This window comes from Cornus florida, unplaced genomic scaffold, assembly GCF_030987335.1.
Source record: "Cornus florida cultivar Cherokee Brave unplaced genomic scaffold, ASM3098733v1 CherokeeBrave_3.0.0_Hap2_Chr10, whole genome shotgun sequence".
Classification (NCBI taxonomy): Eukaryota; Viridiplantae; Streptophyta; class Magnoliopsida; order Cornales; family Cornaceae; genus Cornus; species Cornus florida.
Window position 1 is genome coordinate 58,926,967 of NW_026775580.1, and position 19,664 is coordinate 58,946,630.

General features: G+C 41.0%; 1 protein-coding gene across 5 annotated transcripts in view; it reads right to left on the minus strand.

The window, feature by feature from the left end:
- The window catches only part of LOC132279629 (BEACH domain-containing protein B), a 146,646-nt gene that overhangs the window by 34,040 nt on the left and 92,942 nt on the right, over positions 1–19,664 (minus strand). For all 5 annotated transcript variants that reach the window (XM_059781656.1, XM_059781655.1, XM_059781653.1 and 2 more), the window contains exon 27: positions 7,335–7,450. In XM_059781656.1, coding sequence (XP_059637639.1) covers positions 7,335–7,450 — 116 coding nt within the window. The remainder of the gene's footprint in view (positions 1–7,334; positions 7,451–19,664) is intronic.

Consider the following 19,664-nt stretch of genomic DNA (forward strand, 5'->3'; position numbering starts at 1 on the left):
AAAAACAACGCATAAACTTCAGAACTCGATTAGAAACAATAGTGTTGTGCAACCCATGAAGTCGGACAACTGTTTGAAAAAAAGGTTTGGCATTGTGCATAGTATTGGAGGTCTTAAAACATAGAAGGAAATGCGCCTTTTTCGAAAAACGAACCAGAACAATGATTATAGCATCATGTCCTCGACTAGTTCTAGGCAACCCCAGAACAAAATCAGCAAGTGACCCATCATCTCTGATGCCAACTCCATGGCCAGTTCCATGTCGAAAATCAAGGCTATCCTTCGACGAATGTATTCGAGCAAGAACATAAAGAGCAACCCAGTTGGTTCCATCTAGTTACTGTGCTCCTGAATTGAATAGACAAATGTTGTTTAGATCAAGTCCGAAACATGTTTTCTCCTCTAGTTTATAATGCATAATTGCTGCATTGGGAAAAACTGAGGAAATAGTACGAAAACTTAACGCTCTAAAATGCTCTTTTGATGCGTGAGATCCCTCTAGCTTATCACTTACAGGATTAGTTTCTTCTGGCAGTTGGTTTTTCCAGACTTCATCTATCAAGTTGGTGGATGTTTGAACCAGCTTCTGTTGCTTCTTGGCACAAGCATGCTCCCATTTCTTTGCAGTGCCCACTAATATACACCAAGTATCTACTCCAATAGCCGCATCTTTTGGCAGATTCAGAATAGTAGTACCATCCATCCAAGCCACTTTGAATGGTTGTGAACGTGGTTGGATCGAAGGCTTGAGGCACTCAACTGTGGCTGCGGACACAACATTCATGCAACTTCCGCCATTTCCACGACGAACTTGCAACTGAAAATTAGATGCCTGCTGCCCATCTTTGCCACCAACTTTAGGGTCTTCAAGGATGCGCGTCACAATGGAGATGGAGGAAACATTCTCTCCAACTTCCTTCAAATGATCAGTGTTGCAAATCTCATCATCAAGCAGGTTCTCAAGATCCTTGCTAGCCATCGTACTCTTTCCTTCAGAATGAGCCATGTTATAGAAAGATGCATTTGATCCACCATTTGGCAGCATTGTTGTTGTCAGTGTGCTGCACGTTCCATCACTTGACATATTTGGAATATCTCCAGCGGCATCATGTGGCTCATGATGATTCACCTCTGAAGTATTTCTTGGAAACTCCATCATGGGATGTAGTGATGGATCAGCCTTCAAACTACACCATTGCTGAGGGTTTAAAGGCCGTTGCTGCTGCCACTTTCTGCCATCGTTTCTTGTCCAAGGGCTACTGATTTGTTTAAAGGCTGAATAATTCGAGCACCTATCTCACTGCATCGAGTATTCAGCCGTTTAAGTTGTTCCAAAATCTGTGACAGCAACTCAATCTCTTGATGATTATCCAATCTTTTGTTTTCGGATTGTGTAAACATAATGTCTACTTAGGCTCTGATACCAAAAATTGATGCAGGACAAGAATAGACTACAATAGAAGAAAGCAAATAAGAGGAGTTGGCTGGAAATTTAGATAAACAGAGCTATTGTTCCGTTAGTAGGGAAGAAGAATTGAAAATAACAAAAAAAAAAAAAACCTATTGGAATCACTCCAACAGGGCCTAGGTATCACACCTAGAGAATGCCTCACACCCTCAGAATTTGTGAATCACTCACAAAGAAATCTCAGAGATATTTTTATTCATTCATTGACTGAGTAATCAGAGTTACATAGTATCCTTTTTATAACACACCCTTGGATTTCCCTACAATTGAAGTAATCAAAAGTTGACCCTAGCATAATAAAAGTAACAAATAGCTTAATTGATGCAATTTGATCTAATTGATGCAATTTACCACAATAATGCAATTTCACCATACTTGATGCAATTTACCAAAATTATGCAATTCAACCTAATCCCCCCAATTATGCAACACTGCAAGTGGACCCCACTTCACCCAACAGGTGCCAATTCAAGGTTTGAGCTCTAGAATCCTCTTTCCCACGCCTTTTATACATTTTAAAACGTTGCTGCCACTGTTCTCTACCAAGAGGTTATTTCTGATTTGAAATTGTGACCTCTAGGTTACAATGAAACAACCTTATCGTTGCGCTAAGACCCACTCTCCCCAAACCCGTATACCACCTAAACCTATAAAGTAAAGGCATAAATGTAAATCGTACCAAAACTAAATCATTATTAAAATATAATTTAATGCTTATTCAAACTTGTACATACTAACTAATTTGATAAGCGAAAGACTTTCTCGACATCTTCAATAATGTATCATTTCCCGAATCTGCCAAGGATATTTGGGAGACTCTCAGGGCCATGTAGTCATGTGAAAGAGCTCGAGCATTGAAGAAAATGCTCGAGCACAAAGGTAAAGCTTGAGCTCTCCTTCAGAAAGCTCGAGCACTGAACACCAAACAGTTTCCAAAAGTTATGAGAAAGTTAAAAAACTTCTCTTCTTTGTTTCCTTATGGGCTTAATTCTCTCTAAAATAAGCTGCATCCAAGGGGGATTAGGACTTGATCTCCATTATAAAAGAAGAAGAGAAGACACAAAGAAAAGTTTCTTAGCGGCTTAGGGTTTTGGAGTTCTCATTGAAGATTGAAGAAAAAGATCCCAAGAGGAATTGCGGTCCTTGGAGAAGATTACTCCACGAGTAGCTAAATCATCTCTTAGGGCATTGATGTAACCTTAGCCAAGTAGCGTGATTTGATTGTTCTTAACTTTGGGGATTTTTATGCATTTATGTATATTGATTGCATGATTGTGAGCAATTGATTTGGTTGTACCAAGCAATTGGAGTTTTAATGAAATCATTATCTATTGATGTCGTTTTAATTGATATCAAACTTCTCTTATTTTCTGTGATTATAGGAGTAGTGATCATGCAATGGTGCTTAACAAATGTATGAGTGAATGTTTTGATAAGTCATTCCTAGGGAAAACGAGTTATACTACACCCTGGATTAGGGTAGTTAGGTAAACAATTCGTGCCAACCGAAGATGAGTTATGATAGCTTAGTGTTTATTCATACATATCCTTGTAATTGAATTAGAGTGTGCTTGTAGCCACTTGATTCCCGAATATACACAAGTATCAAGTCCCCATAGTTGAGACAACTGACCATGTTGTGAGGCTAATGGTGAAGTTAATCCCTAAGTTTCCCCTCTCTTGATTCATTGTTAACTTAGTTTATTTTCATTTTCTATTGCAATTTAGACTTAGAAAATCTCATAATTGCAATTTAGACTTAGAAAATCTCAAAATCATCTTTCATCTTGAATTAAATTAGGATTAATTTTACACTAAACAATTCCAACACGGCGAGTGGTCTTTTATTGTTGAAACACATCAATTATAAAAGGGTTAGACCTCTATATCTGCTGTAATCAAGTCTTTATCAATATATTTTGAGACATTATCAGATTTTCTACTTCTCTAAGACTTTCCCCAGATTTCCCTTTAGAAATCTAGGCTCTGACGGTGCATGGAGTAACCTAGTCTTTCTTACTGTTGTAAGAAGACTTCTTTCTTTTTCTGTTTGCTTCAAGTGGTATCACAGTCTTTCCTCTAAGATCTGTGATTATTGTGGATCTATGGCTGAACAAGGAAACAACCAAGTGGGCAATACAGAAACATCTCAAGCACTAAATGCTGGTAATGTGACTACAAAAGAAGATTTGGAGAACCTGCAGCAATAAATGCAGCAGCAAATGCAGCAACTTTCTCGACTGAGCACTATCTTCGAACAACACGGAATCATTTCTCCTCTTAATCTGGACAGTAGGAGACAAATGGATGCATATCAATGCGAATATTGGACAGAACAGCCACAAAACACTTGGGCCGCAGCGGTGAACCATGCCAAAGAGCCTGAATTTTGGTCCTACACTTGTAAAGGTTCAAGATACAAGTCTGCCAAGTTCCCAAGAGATGTAAACAACCACGACATTTATGAAAAACAATTCTTTAATGAGGAAGATCTTGGGATTTATGTTGACACCTACTCAACTTTTGATGAATCTTTTGATAGTGTAGATGAAGAAGATGAGATCATGGGGGTACATTCAACTTCATCACTTCAAGAATTTGACAACAATGAAGAGGAATATGAGGAATAAAAGGAGGAAGAGGAGAAGTCTAAAGAACCAGCCAGCAACATGGCAGAAGATAAAGCAGCCATCATTATTCAATCTGCATATCGTGGATTTTGGTGAGAAAGTGGGAACTGTTGAAGAAATTAAAGTACATATTTCAAGATTCCAAAGTTGCAAAAATTTCAGAACTTATGTTTGTCGACAGATAGAGGAAAAATTTGAAGATAAAACCATTGAATTTCCAATGGTAAGGGGTTCCATAGAAAGTACATCCGAAAAAGTTTCCTTGTATAATTTGGTTAGAAATGAATCTTCTTTTTCATGGAGCTGAGGCATCAATGATGCCTTAGAAAGTGCCTTGAAGAAAAGTCAGAGTCCTTCTTTATCAGTAATTCTTTGGGTATATGCTTGACGACGAAAGAGATGTTGCTCCTGTGCCTGTGACTGAAGCAGCAGATCCCTCCATTTTGCCTCCACTCTCTTCGATGCCTGCGCAGATCCACCCACATATTCTGCCTCTGATCTTGATCATCCTATTGCTGTCCGAAACGGTAAACGGTCCTGCACCAATCATCATATCTCACATTTTGTATCATACAGTAAATTATCTTCGTCCTTTCAAGCTTTTTCTTTATCTTTGTCAACTATTGCTAATTTGCTCTCCCTAAGTCCTACAGGGAGACTTTCTCATCCTAGGTGGAGAAAAACAATGGAAGATGAAATGCATGATCTACACTTGAATCATAGTTGGGACCTTGTTCCTAAGCTTGTAGGTGCACAGGTTAGTGGTTGTCGTTGCGTTTTCACTGTTAAACAGAATCCAGATGTGGCACTAGATCGGCTAAAGGCCCGTTCGGTTGCTAAAGGCTATACTCAGACCTATGGCCTTGATTATACTGAGACATTCTCTCGTGGCCAAGATGAACTCGGTTCGTGTGACTATTTCTCTTGCTGTGAATCTAGAATGGCCACTTTATCAACTTGATGTTAAAAATGTCTTATTGCACGGTGATCTTACTGAGACAGTTTCTATGGCTCAACCAGGGGCTTGAGTCCATGAGGGAGTGTGTCTGTCATCTCAAGAAGTCTATTCATGAACTTAAACAGTCCCCAATGCGTGGTTGATAAGTTTGGTAAAGCAGTAGTGGCTCATGGTATGACTGATTTCTGATCATTCTGTCTTCTTACTTCTTTAAGAAGACAAAGCTTGGTATTGTGATACTACTTGTTTATGTGGATGATATTGCATCAACGGCATTGATAGGGATGACATTCAGATTATAACCACTAACTTGAGTTCTAGTTTTCACACTAAGAATTTGGGAAAACTTCTGTATTCTTTGGGGATTGAGGTGGCACAATCGAAGCAAGGAATTAGTCTCTCTCAGCGGAAATACACTCTTCATATATTACAAGATACAGGTTACCCTGGTTCGAAACCTGTAGCTACACCCATGGAAACTAATTTGAAACTTAAAATGGATGACCGTGACCCACTTGATGACCCAGAGATGTATATGAGACTCGTAGGTAAACTCGTTTACCTAACGATCAACCGCCCAGACATCTCCTATGCCGTTGGTGTTATAATCAGTTTATGACCAGACCGAGGGTTCCACACATGGAGGCTGTTCTACGGATTTTGAAGCATCTCGAGGGTGCTCCAGGTCATGGTTTGCTTTATTGCTCTTCTGGGCATCTTCGCATTTAGGGTTACACAAATGCGGAATGGGCAGAATCTCCTTCAGATCAAGGAAGTTATACCACTGGTTATTGTACCTTTACAGGAGGGAATCTATTGACTTAGAGGAGCAAGAAACAGTACCCAATTCCCCTCTACTGTGATAATCAAGAAGCCATATATATTGCTAGCAATCCAGTCTTTCATGAAAGAACCAAGCATATCAAAGCTGATTGTCATTTCATACACTCCAAAATCAATTTGAATGAGATAGTTACTCCATTTGTTCCCTCTGGAAGTCAGCTAGCAGACATCTTCACAAAGGCACCTCCAAAGCATACCATTGGTTCTATACATAGAAAGATGGGAGTCATTGACACCTACTCTCCAGCTTGAGGGTGAGTATTGAGATAGTTAATTATAAGCTGTCCATACAGCTACGCGCATGAGCAACACCTTCCATATTCACACTGTCCATATTATCACACTTTCCATTATACACGGCACTCACGTGACATAGGTTACTAACACAAATAGTGTTGGGGCAGTGGAAACGTGCAAACCATTGAGATCCAATGAAAGCCAACAAAGCAATCACACACAAACACAAGATATAATGTGGTTTGAGCCGAAACTAAATCCACGGATGAGAAAGAGATCCCACTATGATTCGTAGAGATATTATAGCAATAGTGTACCAACACCACATGCCTTTTCACCATGTACTACTCCACGAGCCTATCTCCTCGTTACTAGTGTCACCGGTGTTTTTCCTACTCTACTAACCTGTAAACTACCTCTGCCCATCAACTCCCTCATGAGACTATATCTCTTTCAATCTCACTAGTCTTCACTCAACCTAGGTACCTTCCAAACTCAAATCCTTGATGGACAAGGATTACAATTCCTTGGAGACTAAGACTTGCCTAACAAGAAATTTCTTAACATAATACAACTCTAAAATAGAAACCTAATTGTAATAGCAATTTGAGACACAATTTCCAAGAAATAGGATTGGCTGAGAATTATTTATCTTGAATAAAATTGGGATGGGATCCAACCACTCTATCTAGACTTGGGAGTACATCTTAATAATAGTAGAAATATAAAAAGAAGAAAAAGGAGAGAATTGTGCAAAGGCTTGAATGATTATTTTTATCCATTCACAGCTCTAGTATTTATAGGTAAAAAAAGCACATGCTCATATTACAAGAAAAGAAATGAAATCAAATCTAAATCAAATCACAGAATATTCTATGGCATATTCTATAGCATAATCAAATCTCTGCTAATACGGTAAGTCATTCCATAAATCATGGCTATCATATCTGCTAACAATAATAAATATTGAATACCAAAGAGAAAGCAAAGAAAAAAACAAGTAACAATCAATTGATCCAGCAGATAAATTTTGTTATATTATGTAATGACTGCACAAACAATCTTGTCCAAGTATAAAACAAACATTAAGTCATCACATCTCAGAACCTAAAAACAAACATAAAGCTAATACACAATGACATGGTAGTCTCAAGTAAACTCTTTTAGAAACTAAAATTAAAAAACAAATTGCCAGTACCTGGATATGTCATCATTAGATTCTCCTTGCAACGCCTCACATAAACCAGAGCTAAGATCCTTTAGACTTTCTATTTCTTGGAAATCAGGAGGAAAATCTGAAGTACTTATAGGAAACTGTTGGCAACCCCCCCCAAAAAAAAAAAAGAAAAGAAAAGAAAAGAAAAGAAAAAGATTGCATCATTGATACCACTGCCAACTAAAACCACCAATTTAATATCACAGTAATAGAAAGTAGCATTTGAGCATCATGAGATGACAATAAAACTTAGAATTATAGAAACATCATGAAAATGGATACTTACAGGAAAACTTAGCTAGTTTTCTTCTTCGTACACTAATATGCGAATTAGACAAAACAATCAAATAACTTTTAAAAAGCCGACACCTAGTGTGGTCCCGCTAATATGGGGTGCTGGGAGGGTGGATCAAATATTGTTTTGACATTTGCCATTATTTGCACAAAGGGGCTACAATAAACTTTTTTGATAAGCAAAATAATATATTTATTTATTTTTTATTTTATATTTTTTTATAAGTAAGGGGACACCATCAAACTCAAACCTACATTCCCAAGCGCCGGACGAGTTTTACCATTCAGCAATGGCCACCTTAAAGTCTTAAATGGTAAATTATCGCAATGGCTAAATGCAAATATTTTTTCATTCTAGAGTTTAGCCAAGCAAACACTTTTCGGCCCCAAGGCCCCCACTATACCTTTTATTATTATGATTTTTATTTTATGATTTCTATAAAAATAAATTTAAATAATAGTATGAGTTATCAATTTGCCTAATATAGTTTCTGAGATATACAAGAATTCACCCAAAGGACAATGAATTTTCAGGGCAAATGAACTTTAAACCATCATAAGCCAAATATCCAAACATATATAGAGGAGACTGCATAAAGAGCATTTTCATGATTACATCTTGAAAAAAAAAAAAAAAAAAAAAAACAGATTTTCCTTTCAGTAACCATCATAAGCCAAATATCCAAACATGCATAGAGGAGTGAGGACCATTCTGTAAGGAGGATTTTAGTTCCTTGAATGATTTAGATTGCATAACCTATACATTAAATTCTTAGATGTTAGTAGGCTTCTGAATTTCAGGTTCTGATTCACATGCAATTACATCTTTTAACAGAACACCCTTTTCGAAATTGATGCAGAAAATGAATAAATTCAACAACAGGGGTGGTAGTGATGACCCACAAAAGAGAACTACTAAATGATTGTCTGGACAATCTACCATGACAAGTGAATTTTTTTAAAAATTAATTACAAATTCTCATTAATCTACTCATTTATGCAGGATTGAGGCACATGCATACAAATTTATTTTATTTATTTATTATTTTTTTTAATAAGCAAGATTGTAATGGAAAGCGTTTAAAAGGGAAATGCATCCCTCAAAAGCTACACAAGACCAAATAGGGCTTCAAAACTCTCAAAGAGTCCCAAAAATAAAACAACTATCTCCTCCATGGATTTACAATTTCTCCCTGTAAACCTTCAAAAAGAGTACTAATAATGGGGAGAACTTCACTTCATAACCCCAATAGGAGTTTCCTTTCCTTCAAAGGATCTCCCGTTCCTTTCAAGCCATAAACATCACCAAATGCACTAAGGTACTACCCTCCAGAAATCACGGGGCTTGGGCCCCCACCATACATCCTCTCCAAGCCCCCACCAAACCAGTCAATGACCTGGCATTACCCACTGAATCCCATATAAACCCAATAATAAACCCCAGCTGTCCCATGCCACTAGGAAATGCAATAGAAGGGGGTCAACATTTTTCCTCATCTCTCTTACACATGCAGCACCTTGTCTCCTCCTCCAGAAATTATAAAAAGTAAGAATCTTCCCTAGCACTGCTCTCCACGCAAAAAAAGCCACGTTGAGGGGGGCCATAGAATGCCTAACGGCCTTCCACGGGAAGGGATACGCTGTAAAACCCGAAAGGCACCTATAAAGAGACCGAACATCAAAACGTCACAGGGCAGAGGGAACCCAAACTCAAAAGTTGAGACCATTTTCCACGACTTCTTAGCGGTACAACAGTTCCAAAATCAGGTCCCCCTACCATCCCGGACTCGGAAGCTAATGCGTTTAGAAAATTTATCCCACCCCTTCTGGATGAATTTCCAAAACCCAACTCCACCTTCGATTCTCACCTCATGAGAGCACTAGCCTCCTCTCTCCTCAAATTTACAAGCGATCACCCTCCTCCAGAGCCTGAGCCTCTCCACACCAAATCTCCATAACCACTTCCCCAAAAAAAAACCTTTTTGAAAGGCCCCAATCTTTTGATTCCCAAAAACTCCCAATTGAATCGGGTTCCAAACTTGATCCCATTCAACCAGGTGATACTTGAATTCCTCCCCCAAACCTTCCCATAGGAAATTATGCAGCAACATCTCAATGTAGGAAAGAGAGAAAGGAAATATGTAGGAAAGCTCAACAAGGTGCTGTTCATCAAACTGAGATATTGCTTCTTCCACCTTGACGACCTCCTCTCAAACTTTTCCACCATTGAATCCCACCCATCCACTCTACTTGAAGGCGCCCCCAAAGGGAAACCAAAATAGGAGATGGGAAAGGAGCCGACGCTGCACCCAAGAATGTGAGATATCGAGCACCTCCCTAACTGAAACCATAACACTTTTCCACATGTTCACTTTCAACCTAAAAAGGACTTGAAACCAGTGTTGTTAAAGGCGCGCCTAGGCTCGAGGCACAGGTCTAGCGCCTATTGTCATCCCAGGTGCACTGATGTTTACTAGGCGCTCACCTCGGTTGCGCCTTGTCCTATTTGTCAAGCGCCCACTTTTTCTTTTTTTAAATGATTATTCTATTTCTTAAGCCAAAAAGGGTACTTTTGGCAACTTAACAAACAAAAAAGAAAGCCCAAGTGCTAGCATATATGATACCACGATTTATGGAATGACTTACCATAATAGCAGAGATTTGACTATGCTATAGAATATGCAATAAAATATGCTTTAGATTAGGTTGTGATTTGATTTAGATTTGATTAAGTTTCATTTCTTGTAATATGAGCATGTACTCTTTTTATCTATAAATACTAGAGCTGTGAATGAGTAATTCATCTCATTCAAGCCTTTACGCAATTCTCTCCTTTCTCTTCTTTTTATATTTCTACTTGGTATTAGAGCCAACACCTTTCCACACCTTTCAGCAGCCTTGCTACTTGTGCAACAGCCACCTTAGGTTGTTTGTGACATCGTGTGACCTTGCCTACACATGTTTTTCTGTATTGTTGTTTTGTGATCGAAAATAGGTATTTTTAAGTTTTACAATTTCTTTTTTACTCTTCTGGGGTTGGGTAAATTGGGATAGTTGGTCTCCCACACCTAGAAGGGCTTGGGTAAAAAAAAAAAAGTCTACAAAGAGGATCCGGATATTAAGAAGGGAGCTATCTGGCTATATGTAAGCGGGCAGCGCTCCTTAAAAAAGGTATGTATTTGGATTTTTCGGGAATGGTGTGAGGAGACATTGTTTTTTTTTTTTTTTTTTTTTTTTGATAAGTAAAAATTTTATAAAAAAAACGCTCAGAAGGGGAGCGAAAGCCATGCAAATACAAAAGACCACAAAGGCCTCAAGCCTTCAAAGAGGCTAAAAAATCAACTACTTCCTCCAAATAACAATGATCTCTTCCTGAAACCCAACAAAAAAGAGTAGAAATAATCGAGAATTTAAGCACCGAAATCGACAAAGCCTTTCCTTCAAAGAATCTCCTATTCCTTTCAAGCCATAAACACCACCACACACAAAGTGGCGTAGCCCTCCACGCATCCTGATTGAGAGCCCCCACAGGGCAACCTCTCCACGCCTCAATCAACCCTCTAGCAGATCCAGGCATAACCCAAGAAACACCAAATAAGCCAAGCATCAAAACCCAACACTCTCTAGCCAAAGGGCAATGAATAAGAAGGTGATTCACAGACTCCTCATCACTAAGACACATAGAGCAACGGTTGACCACCACCTGGCTTCTCCTTCTCAGAGGAGCCTTGGATCGCCAAACAGACTTCCAAGGGAAACGAACTCCAGGAACAAAAGAGAGGCACTTGAAGAAAGACCTCACCTCAAAGCGCCCCTGAGAGTTTGCAATCCAAGACCAACAGTCTGAATCCTCCTCCACAATCCTTTGGCGATATAACAACTCCAAGAAACGAATGACCTCCTCGATCTCCCAATCCTGAAAGGAACGCCTGAATCGAACATCCCAAACCAGTCTTCCATTATCAAGATGATAACAGTTAACCACCATGGCCTGCTTATCCATAGCAATCCTGTAAAGCTGAGGAAAGGCGAGGGCAAGAGGCATATCTCCACACCACACATCCTCCCAGAAGCGAATCCTCCTCCCATATCTGAGACGAAACTGAATGTGCTTGGACAAATCATCCCAACCCTTCCGAATAAATTTACAAACCCCCACCCCCCGAGGATCTCTAACTTCCAAAGAACTCCACCCTCCTCTCATTTCCCCAAAACGACATGCCACAACCCTCCTCCAAAGCCGATGTCTCTCCACCCCGAACCTCTACAACCATTTCCCAAGGAGGGCCTTATTAAAGTGCACCAATTTACGGAGACCTAACCCACCATTGCGAATTGGACTGCAAACTTGGTCCCATCTCACCAAATGAAACTTAAACTCTTCACCTCCACCTCCCCACAGAAAATTACGCTGCAACCTCTCTATCCTTTCCGCAACTGAAGAGGGAATTTGGAAAAGAGAGATAAAATACGTGGGAAGACAAGAGAGAGTGCTCTTAATCAGCGTGACCCTACCGCCCTTGGAGAGATACTGCTTCTTCCAACCCGCCAACCTTCTCTCAAATCTGTCCACCACTGGATCCCAAATCCCCACACACCTCGAAGGAGCTCCCAAAGGCAACCCTAAGTAAGAAATGGGAAATGAACCAGTACGACAGCCAAGAATATCAGCAAAAGTCTTAATCTCAGGGACCTCCCCAATCGGCACCAAAACACTTTTTCCCACATTCACTTTAAGGCCGAAAACAACTTGAAACCAAATCAAAACACATCTCAAATATCTAATCTGAGAAACGTTCGCATCACAAAGAACTAAAGTGTCATCAGCAAACATCAAATGAGAGATTTCCAACTGAGAATCTGCCTCCCTGCCCACCCGAAAACCTCTCAAAAGACCCAACTTGGTAGCCCTTCTTATCAATCTACTAAGGGCCTCCATCACAAACAAGAACAAGAAGGGGGAAAGGGGATCTCCCTGTCTTAAGCCCCTTGAACTAGAGAAAAAACCAGTAGGAGCACCATTAACAAGGATCGAAAAGCGAGCACTGGAAATACAAAAATGAATCCATCTCCTCCATCTATTGCCGAACCCCATCCTCCCCATCAGGTACAGAAGAAAGCTCCAACTTACATGGTCATACGCCTTCTCAATGTCCAACTTACAAAGAACACCCGGGGTTCCACTGCGCAATCTGGAGTCCACACACTCACTTGCAATAAGGACTGAATCCAAAATTTGATGGCCTCCTACAAAAGCGTTTTGAGAGTCCGAAATGATGCCATCCAACACTTTCCTCAACCTTGAAGCAAGTACCTTGGCAATCAACTTGTAGATGCAACCCACCAGGCTAATAGGGCGAAAATCTCTAACATCCAAAGCACCTCCCTTTTTTGGAATGAGAGCAATGAACGTGGCATTCAAGCTTTTCTCAAAAGATTCTAGAGAATGGAAAGCATGGAAAGTGTCCATCACCTCTCCTTTAACCACTTCCCAACATTCAAGAAGAAATCTCATAGTAAAACCATCTGGACCTGGGGCCTTATCCCCATTGCAACTCTTCAAAGCAAACAGAACTTCCTCCTCAGAAAAAGGCAACTCCAAGCCCAAACACTCCTCCTCAGAAATGGAGTCAAACTGCAACCCTTCGAGCAAAGGTCTCCACTCAACAGACTCGTTGAACAAATTCTCAAAAAATTATGACAATCCTTTGCGAATCTCCTCCTCCTTACAAAAAATGACCCCCTCGACTCGAATCCTCCCTATATGATTGCCTATTCTATGAGCATTAGCCAATCTGTAGAAAAATTTAGTGTTTCGATCCCCCTCCTTAAGCCACAAAGCTCGAGATTTTTGCCTCCACGAGATCTCCTCCAAGACAGCAATCGCAGTAAACTCCGCCTTACATTCCGCCCTCCTAGCCTCCAAAGAATCCACCAAATCCCCTTGACCCTCCATCTGATCAATAGCCGCTATTTCAACAAGAACCCGATTTTTCCTCCATTCAAGGTTCCCAAAAACCTCTTTATTCCAAGTTTTAAGATTATCCTTTAAAAGACGCAATCTGCCTGCTAGCACATGACTAGGGGTGCCAACACCATACCTTTCCCACCAGAGACGGACCCTCTCCAGAAAGCCCTCAGCCCGCAACCACATGTTCTCGAATCTGAAAGGAGAGCGCCTACTGCACAAACCGCCACAATCCAACATCAACGGAACATGGTCAGAGATAGGACGAGAACAACATCAGAGAACCTCTCCTCCCACTCCCCGGACACAAAGAATCTGTCAATCCGATAAAGGGTAGGAGGAGATCGGCCACTGGACCAAGTAAATGGCCCTCCAAGCAAAGGCAAATCAATCAATCCAAACTCATCAATAAACTCCGAGAAAGCCTCCATATCAGATGTCCACCTACCTCCCGTTGACCTCTCAAACGGAGAACGAACAACATTAAAGTCCCCACCAATACACCAAGGCAAACACCAACGACTTCTAATCTCTCCCAACTCCTCCCAAAGTAAATGGTGCAAACCATCCTCCGAAGGACCGTAGACACCCGAAAAAACCCATTGAACCCCATCCTCAGCCAAAGCAAGAACACATAAAACAGAGAAACGCCCAACCTGAGCATCCACTTTAGACACCCATCTGTTTTCCCACATAATTAAGATGCCCCTCGAGGAACTAACAGCATCCAAAGCAATCCACTCCACAAATCTCCCACCCCAAAGACTCCTCACAATCCTGTCAGACATCGAAGCAAGCTTAGTCTCTTGGAGGCACACCACATGGCCCCCACCTTTACGAATAACCGACTTCACTACTTTCCTCCTAACCGGGTCATTGAGACCCCGAACATTCCATGAAAGAATTTGTAGCTTCATTGGGAAACACTTGGAATAACCAACCCTCCTCCCCTTCCTCCACCTTTCCCACCTGATCTGGACCCCCGATTTCTCCTCTCATACGTGATAAGGTCATTTGGACTTTGCATCACTGTTTCCCCTTTCTCCTCTTGCAACCCCACCTTATCACCCTCCTTTTTCTGAAAATGAGATTTGAGAACATCATTAAACAAACACATCGCCTCATCCACCCTGCCCTCAAAAGAAACACCCAACAGAGGGCCCACTTCTAGACCCTTCTCCCTCACCCACTCCTCCTCAGTGTCATTCACCCCAACATTTGTCGAGGCACTGGTCCAATTCCCTCCGGAGGGGACAACAGCCAAAGGCACAGCCAAATTCACTGCTTGTTCCAAGTCTTCCCATGGAATCATGCCCGAATCCCCATCAAAAGAAGAACCTGCAGCTTCCTCCCAATCATCGAGAACAGAAGAAGAATGTGAACAAAACTGCGAAACAGGCTCCTCCTCAGTCAAAACTCCTCCTGAATCACAGAAAAAACCTTTCGAAGCCAAATGGTTACGTAACTCCTTCAGCAGAATTGAGGCCGTATCATCATCAAGTTTCAACTTTACATCCCGACCTACACAAACTGTAACCCCCTCACACAAGCCATCACATCTCCAAGAAAAGCCAAGTTGATTCCCAGCAACACCATCCGGCTTGTCGGTCAAAACAGATTCTCTCTCGCCCACCGAAGCTAAAGAGTGAGAAACATTAGTAGAACCACCCAACTCCAGTCCCAAAGAAGTGGTCGACCCCCCCAAGAAAGGAGAACACATCTTAGGAGGGAGAACCTGAAGGAACTGAAAACATACCGGAGTCAAAACCCATCTACGAAGACGCCACCCATTTTTGCTTTTCCTTTCGAGACCACTTTTTGCGAAGAGCAGGAAGGATAACCTTTTTCTTAGGCAAACGATGTCTTAGCACCTGCTCCTTCACTCTCCGATCTCCCTTGATTCTCGCTCTCATCAAACCAGTTGCACAAGGAGCCAAGGCATCTCCTGAGACATCTCCTAATGAAGACAAGGGCTCGAAACTATTAGACCCCAACCCAGATCCACAGTTCTGTCCAACCTTAACCCCCAAATGCTCATCAACATAAGTTTCTTTAGAAAAGTGGACGCTGGGCCCACTAACAGAAAAAACTTTAGGAGAATGGACGCTCGGCCCACCAACAATAGCTTCTTTAGAAGATTGGGTACGCTGTCCACCAACAGACAACTCTTTAGAGTAAATGGGACACGGCCCGCCATCCACAAAACCAGAAATAGGCCTCTTATAAACTGAAGGAGGTCTTTTAGGCCCACTAAGGAGTCCAACAGGCTTAGGCAAAACATTTGAAGAAACAAAAGCCCTGGAACAAGCCCACCATTCAGCCCAGCAGAGTTAGAATTTGAAATGATCGTGGGACCAGCTGTTCTCCACTGGGAACGTATAGGGCCTGAGCGCCAACCACGTGGACGATCAGGAAACCACCCCCTCCCACGCGCCTGAAAGGCGTGAAGAAGACCCTTTGATTTATTAACAGAATTTGTGGTGTTTCTGGAATTTTTTATTGTCGTGTGACAGATTATGGCAGATTCAGGGTCCTTAATTGTTAATTCTCTTGGCTCAAGTTCTGCGGGTGGTGGTGCCATTTTTTACACCAACTCATCAGAAAAAACAGGACTTCAAATCACCACAGTGAAGTTGGATGGTTCCAACTATTTGATTTAGGCACAGTCTACCAAGATGTTCGTTGGTGGCAAAGACAAGATTGGCTATATTACTGCACTGAGAAAGAGCCAGCTGAGTCATATAAGGCATATCCACAGTGGTTTGCAGATAACGCTATGGTTATGTCTTAGCTAGTCAATTCGATGCAACCAAACATAGTTGTTGGCTATATGTATATGAAAACAGCTAAGCAAAGTTGGGATTCAGTTCAACGCACTTATTCTCAGAGGTAGAATAATGCATGAATTTTCCAGCTGGGGTGAGATATCACCAGGATTTCTCAGGTTGACTTGACAGTTTCAGGTTACATCGCCAAGTTTCGTGCTATTTGGGAGGAGATGTCATATTATGATTCCTTACACTCTTGGAAGGATCCAGATGATGCAATTTTATATGTAGGGATTGTGGAGAAGAATCGAGTGTTTCAGTTTCTTGCCGGGTTGAACGACGAGTTTGAGTATGCTCATGTTCATTTATTGGGCTTATCTTCATTCCCTACTCTTAAGGATGCATACTCCTATGTGTTGTTAGATGAGAGCCACCGGACTCATCCATTAGGTGTTGCTTTTGTTGATCGTTCTGCGATGACAGTTCCGGTTTCCAACCTTTCAAGAACTGCACCATCCCAGTTAGTTCAGAGCTCTACCACTGGTCCTCTTCTAGGACGACAATGTAGATGGTGTGACCATTGCAGAAAAATTGGTCACATCAAATGTCGTTGTTATGCTCTACATGGACGCCCATCGCAACAGAAACAACAACCTCGATCCTCTGCACATTCTGTTACACAACCAGTCTCGTTGTCAACTCGGCTCCTGACAACTCTGCCTCTACATCTTCTGCCACGGTTACCTTGACTCAAGTTGATTTGGACAAGTTCAAGCAATTTTTTAACCAAATGGAGGCATCATCTCAGCCAACCTGCACTTATGCCCACTTAGGTACTATTGCTTCTGCACATAGTGTATCTACATCTTCGACACCATGGATCATTGATTCTGGTGCTTCAGACAATATGACTGGTATGTCCTCACTCTTCCAATCTTATAGTATCTGCTTTGGCCATCGCAAGGTCCGCCTTGCTTATGGCTCTCCATCTTCCATTGCTAGGAAGGGTCACATATCAGTTGCTTTTTCACTAACTTTGTCAAATACACTTCATGTTCCAAAGTTTACTACAAATCTTATTTCTGTTAGTAGCGTTACCAAACAATTAAATTGTAGGGTAATGTTCTTTCCCTCTTACTATATTTTTTAGGACCTAGTGTCGAAACGGACGATTGGCAGTGGGCGTGAAGTGGACGGTTTATACTTGTTGGATGCTCCTTTGTCACCTCAAGCACATTCAGCTTCATTTTCAAATATTGTTTCATCTAATAAAGCCCAACTTATGCATTGACACATGCGTTTAGGACATACTTCTTTCGGTTATTTAAAACATTTATTTCCTTCCTTATTTTGTAACATGGCAGTGTCAGATTTATCATGTGCGACATGTCATATGGCTAAACATGTTCATTCCAATTATCCTACTAGTAGTAATAAATCTGCTTTAACACCTTTTGATCTTATTCATTCATATTTTGGGGTCCTTGCCCAGTTATTTCTAGTCTTGGATTTCAATATTTCGTGTTGTTCATTGATGATCATAGTCGTGTTATATGAGTTTATCTTATGAAAACCAAAAATGACGTATACCCAATTTTTAAAAATTTTATGACAATGGTTCAGACTCAATATAGTCGTACCATTAAAAAATTCAGATCTGACCAGGGTACGGAGTACACTTATGGGGAGGTACAACGGTTATGTACAGAATTTGGGATTGAGCATCAGATGGCTAATGTTAAAACTCCTCAATAGAATGGTCATTCTGAGAGAAAGAATCGCCACATCCTTGACTTAGCCAGAGCAATCAGCATTGGCATGAATGTTACCCAGTCATTTTGGGGAGATGCAGTTCTTACAGTTGTTTACATCATTAATAGGACTCCTTCTAGGGTTCTTAACTTTGCAGCCCCACTCTCAATCTTACATCCCAATTCATCTCTTTTTTTTATTCTTCCGTGAGTCTTCGGGTGTGTGTGCTTTGTTCAGCAGTTGGGGCAGACTCATACAAAGATTCACCCCAAGGCTTTGAAATGTGTGTTTTTGGGCTATTCTCACTCTCAAAAAGGTTATAGGTGTTACCATTCTCCTAGTCGTCGGCGGTTTATATCCATGGATGTTTCTTTCTTTGAGCATACACCATACTATAGTGGTTCAATTGGTTCTCAAAGTAAATGGTTCCCATTGAACACAATTGATGATCACCTTCTTCCGTCATCAACTCCTCTTCCTTTGCCTATTTCATCTTCAATTATTCCTCCTCCTAATATCACTCCAGCAAGGGGAATTGTTCCTTTTCCACATGTTTATAGTCGGAGACAACAGGTACAAGCTTTTACTCCCATGATCGACTGTCTTGTTCCTTCGGCACCATCTCGGCCTTCTCAAGCTATTGTTTCGCTTGATGATCACCCCATTTCTCTTCGGAAGGGTAAACGTTCTTGTACTTACCATATTTCTAATTTTGTTTCTAATTGTGCTCTCTCACCCTCCTATTGGAGTTTTCTAGTTTATGTTGCCTATGTTCCTCTTCCTTCTAGTGTTGCAGATACACTAACATAACTTCAATGGCGTGATGCTATGACAGAAGAACTACAAGCACCCGAGAAAAATCAGACTTAGGACATAGTTCCGCTTCCTATTGGACGAAAGGTTGTGGGTTGTCGTTGGGTGTTTATAGTTAACCATAATCCAGACGGGTCAGTTGCTCGTTACAAGTTTGGTTGGTTGCCAAGAGTTATGCTCAGACTTATAGCATAGATTATCAGGAGACTTTTGCCCCTGTTGCCAAGATGAATACCATCCGTGCATTATTTTCTGTTGTTGCGATTCGATCTTGGCCTCTATTTCAGTTAGACGTCAAGAATGTCTTTCTCAATGGTGATTTGTAGGAGGAGGTGTACATGGTTCCTTCTCCGGGCTTTCATTCTCCTACTCATTTTAGTATGGTATGTCGTTTTCGTCGTTCTCTGTATGGCCTTAAGTAGTCTCCTCGAGCGTGGTCTGATCGCTTTGGCACTGCCATGCTCAAGTTTGGTTTCCATCAAAGTACAGCTGATCATACCTTGTTTTTACGTAATTCAGGCGGTAAGACAGTTGCTCTCATTGTGTATGTCGATGTTATTGTTCTTACCTGCGATGATACTACCGGAATTGCTGAGGGTAAGAGCTATCTTGGCATTCAGTTTGAGATTAAGGATCTTGGTCCCCTATGATACTTCTTAGGCATTGAGATGGCTCGCTCCAAGGCTGGCATTTTCAACTCTCAACGCAAGTATGTTC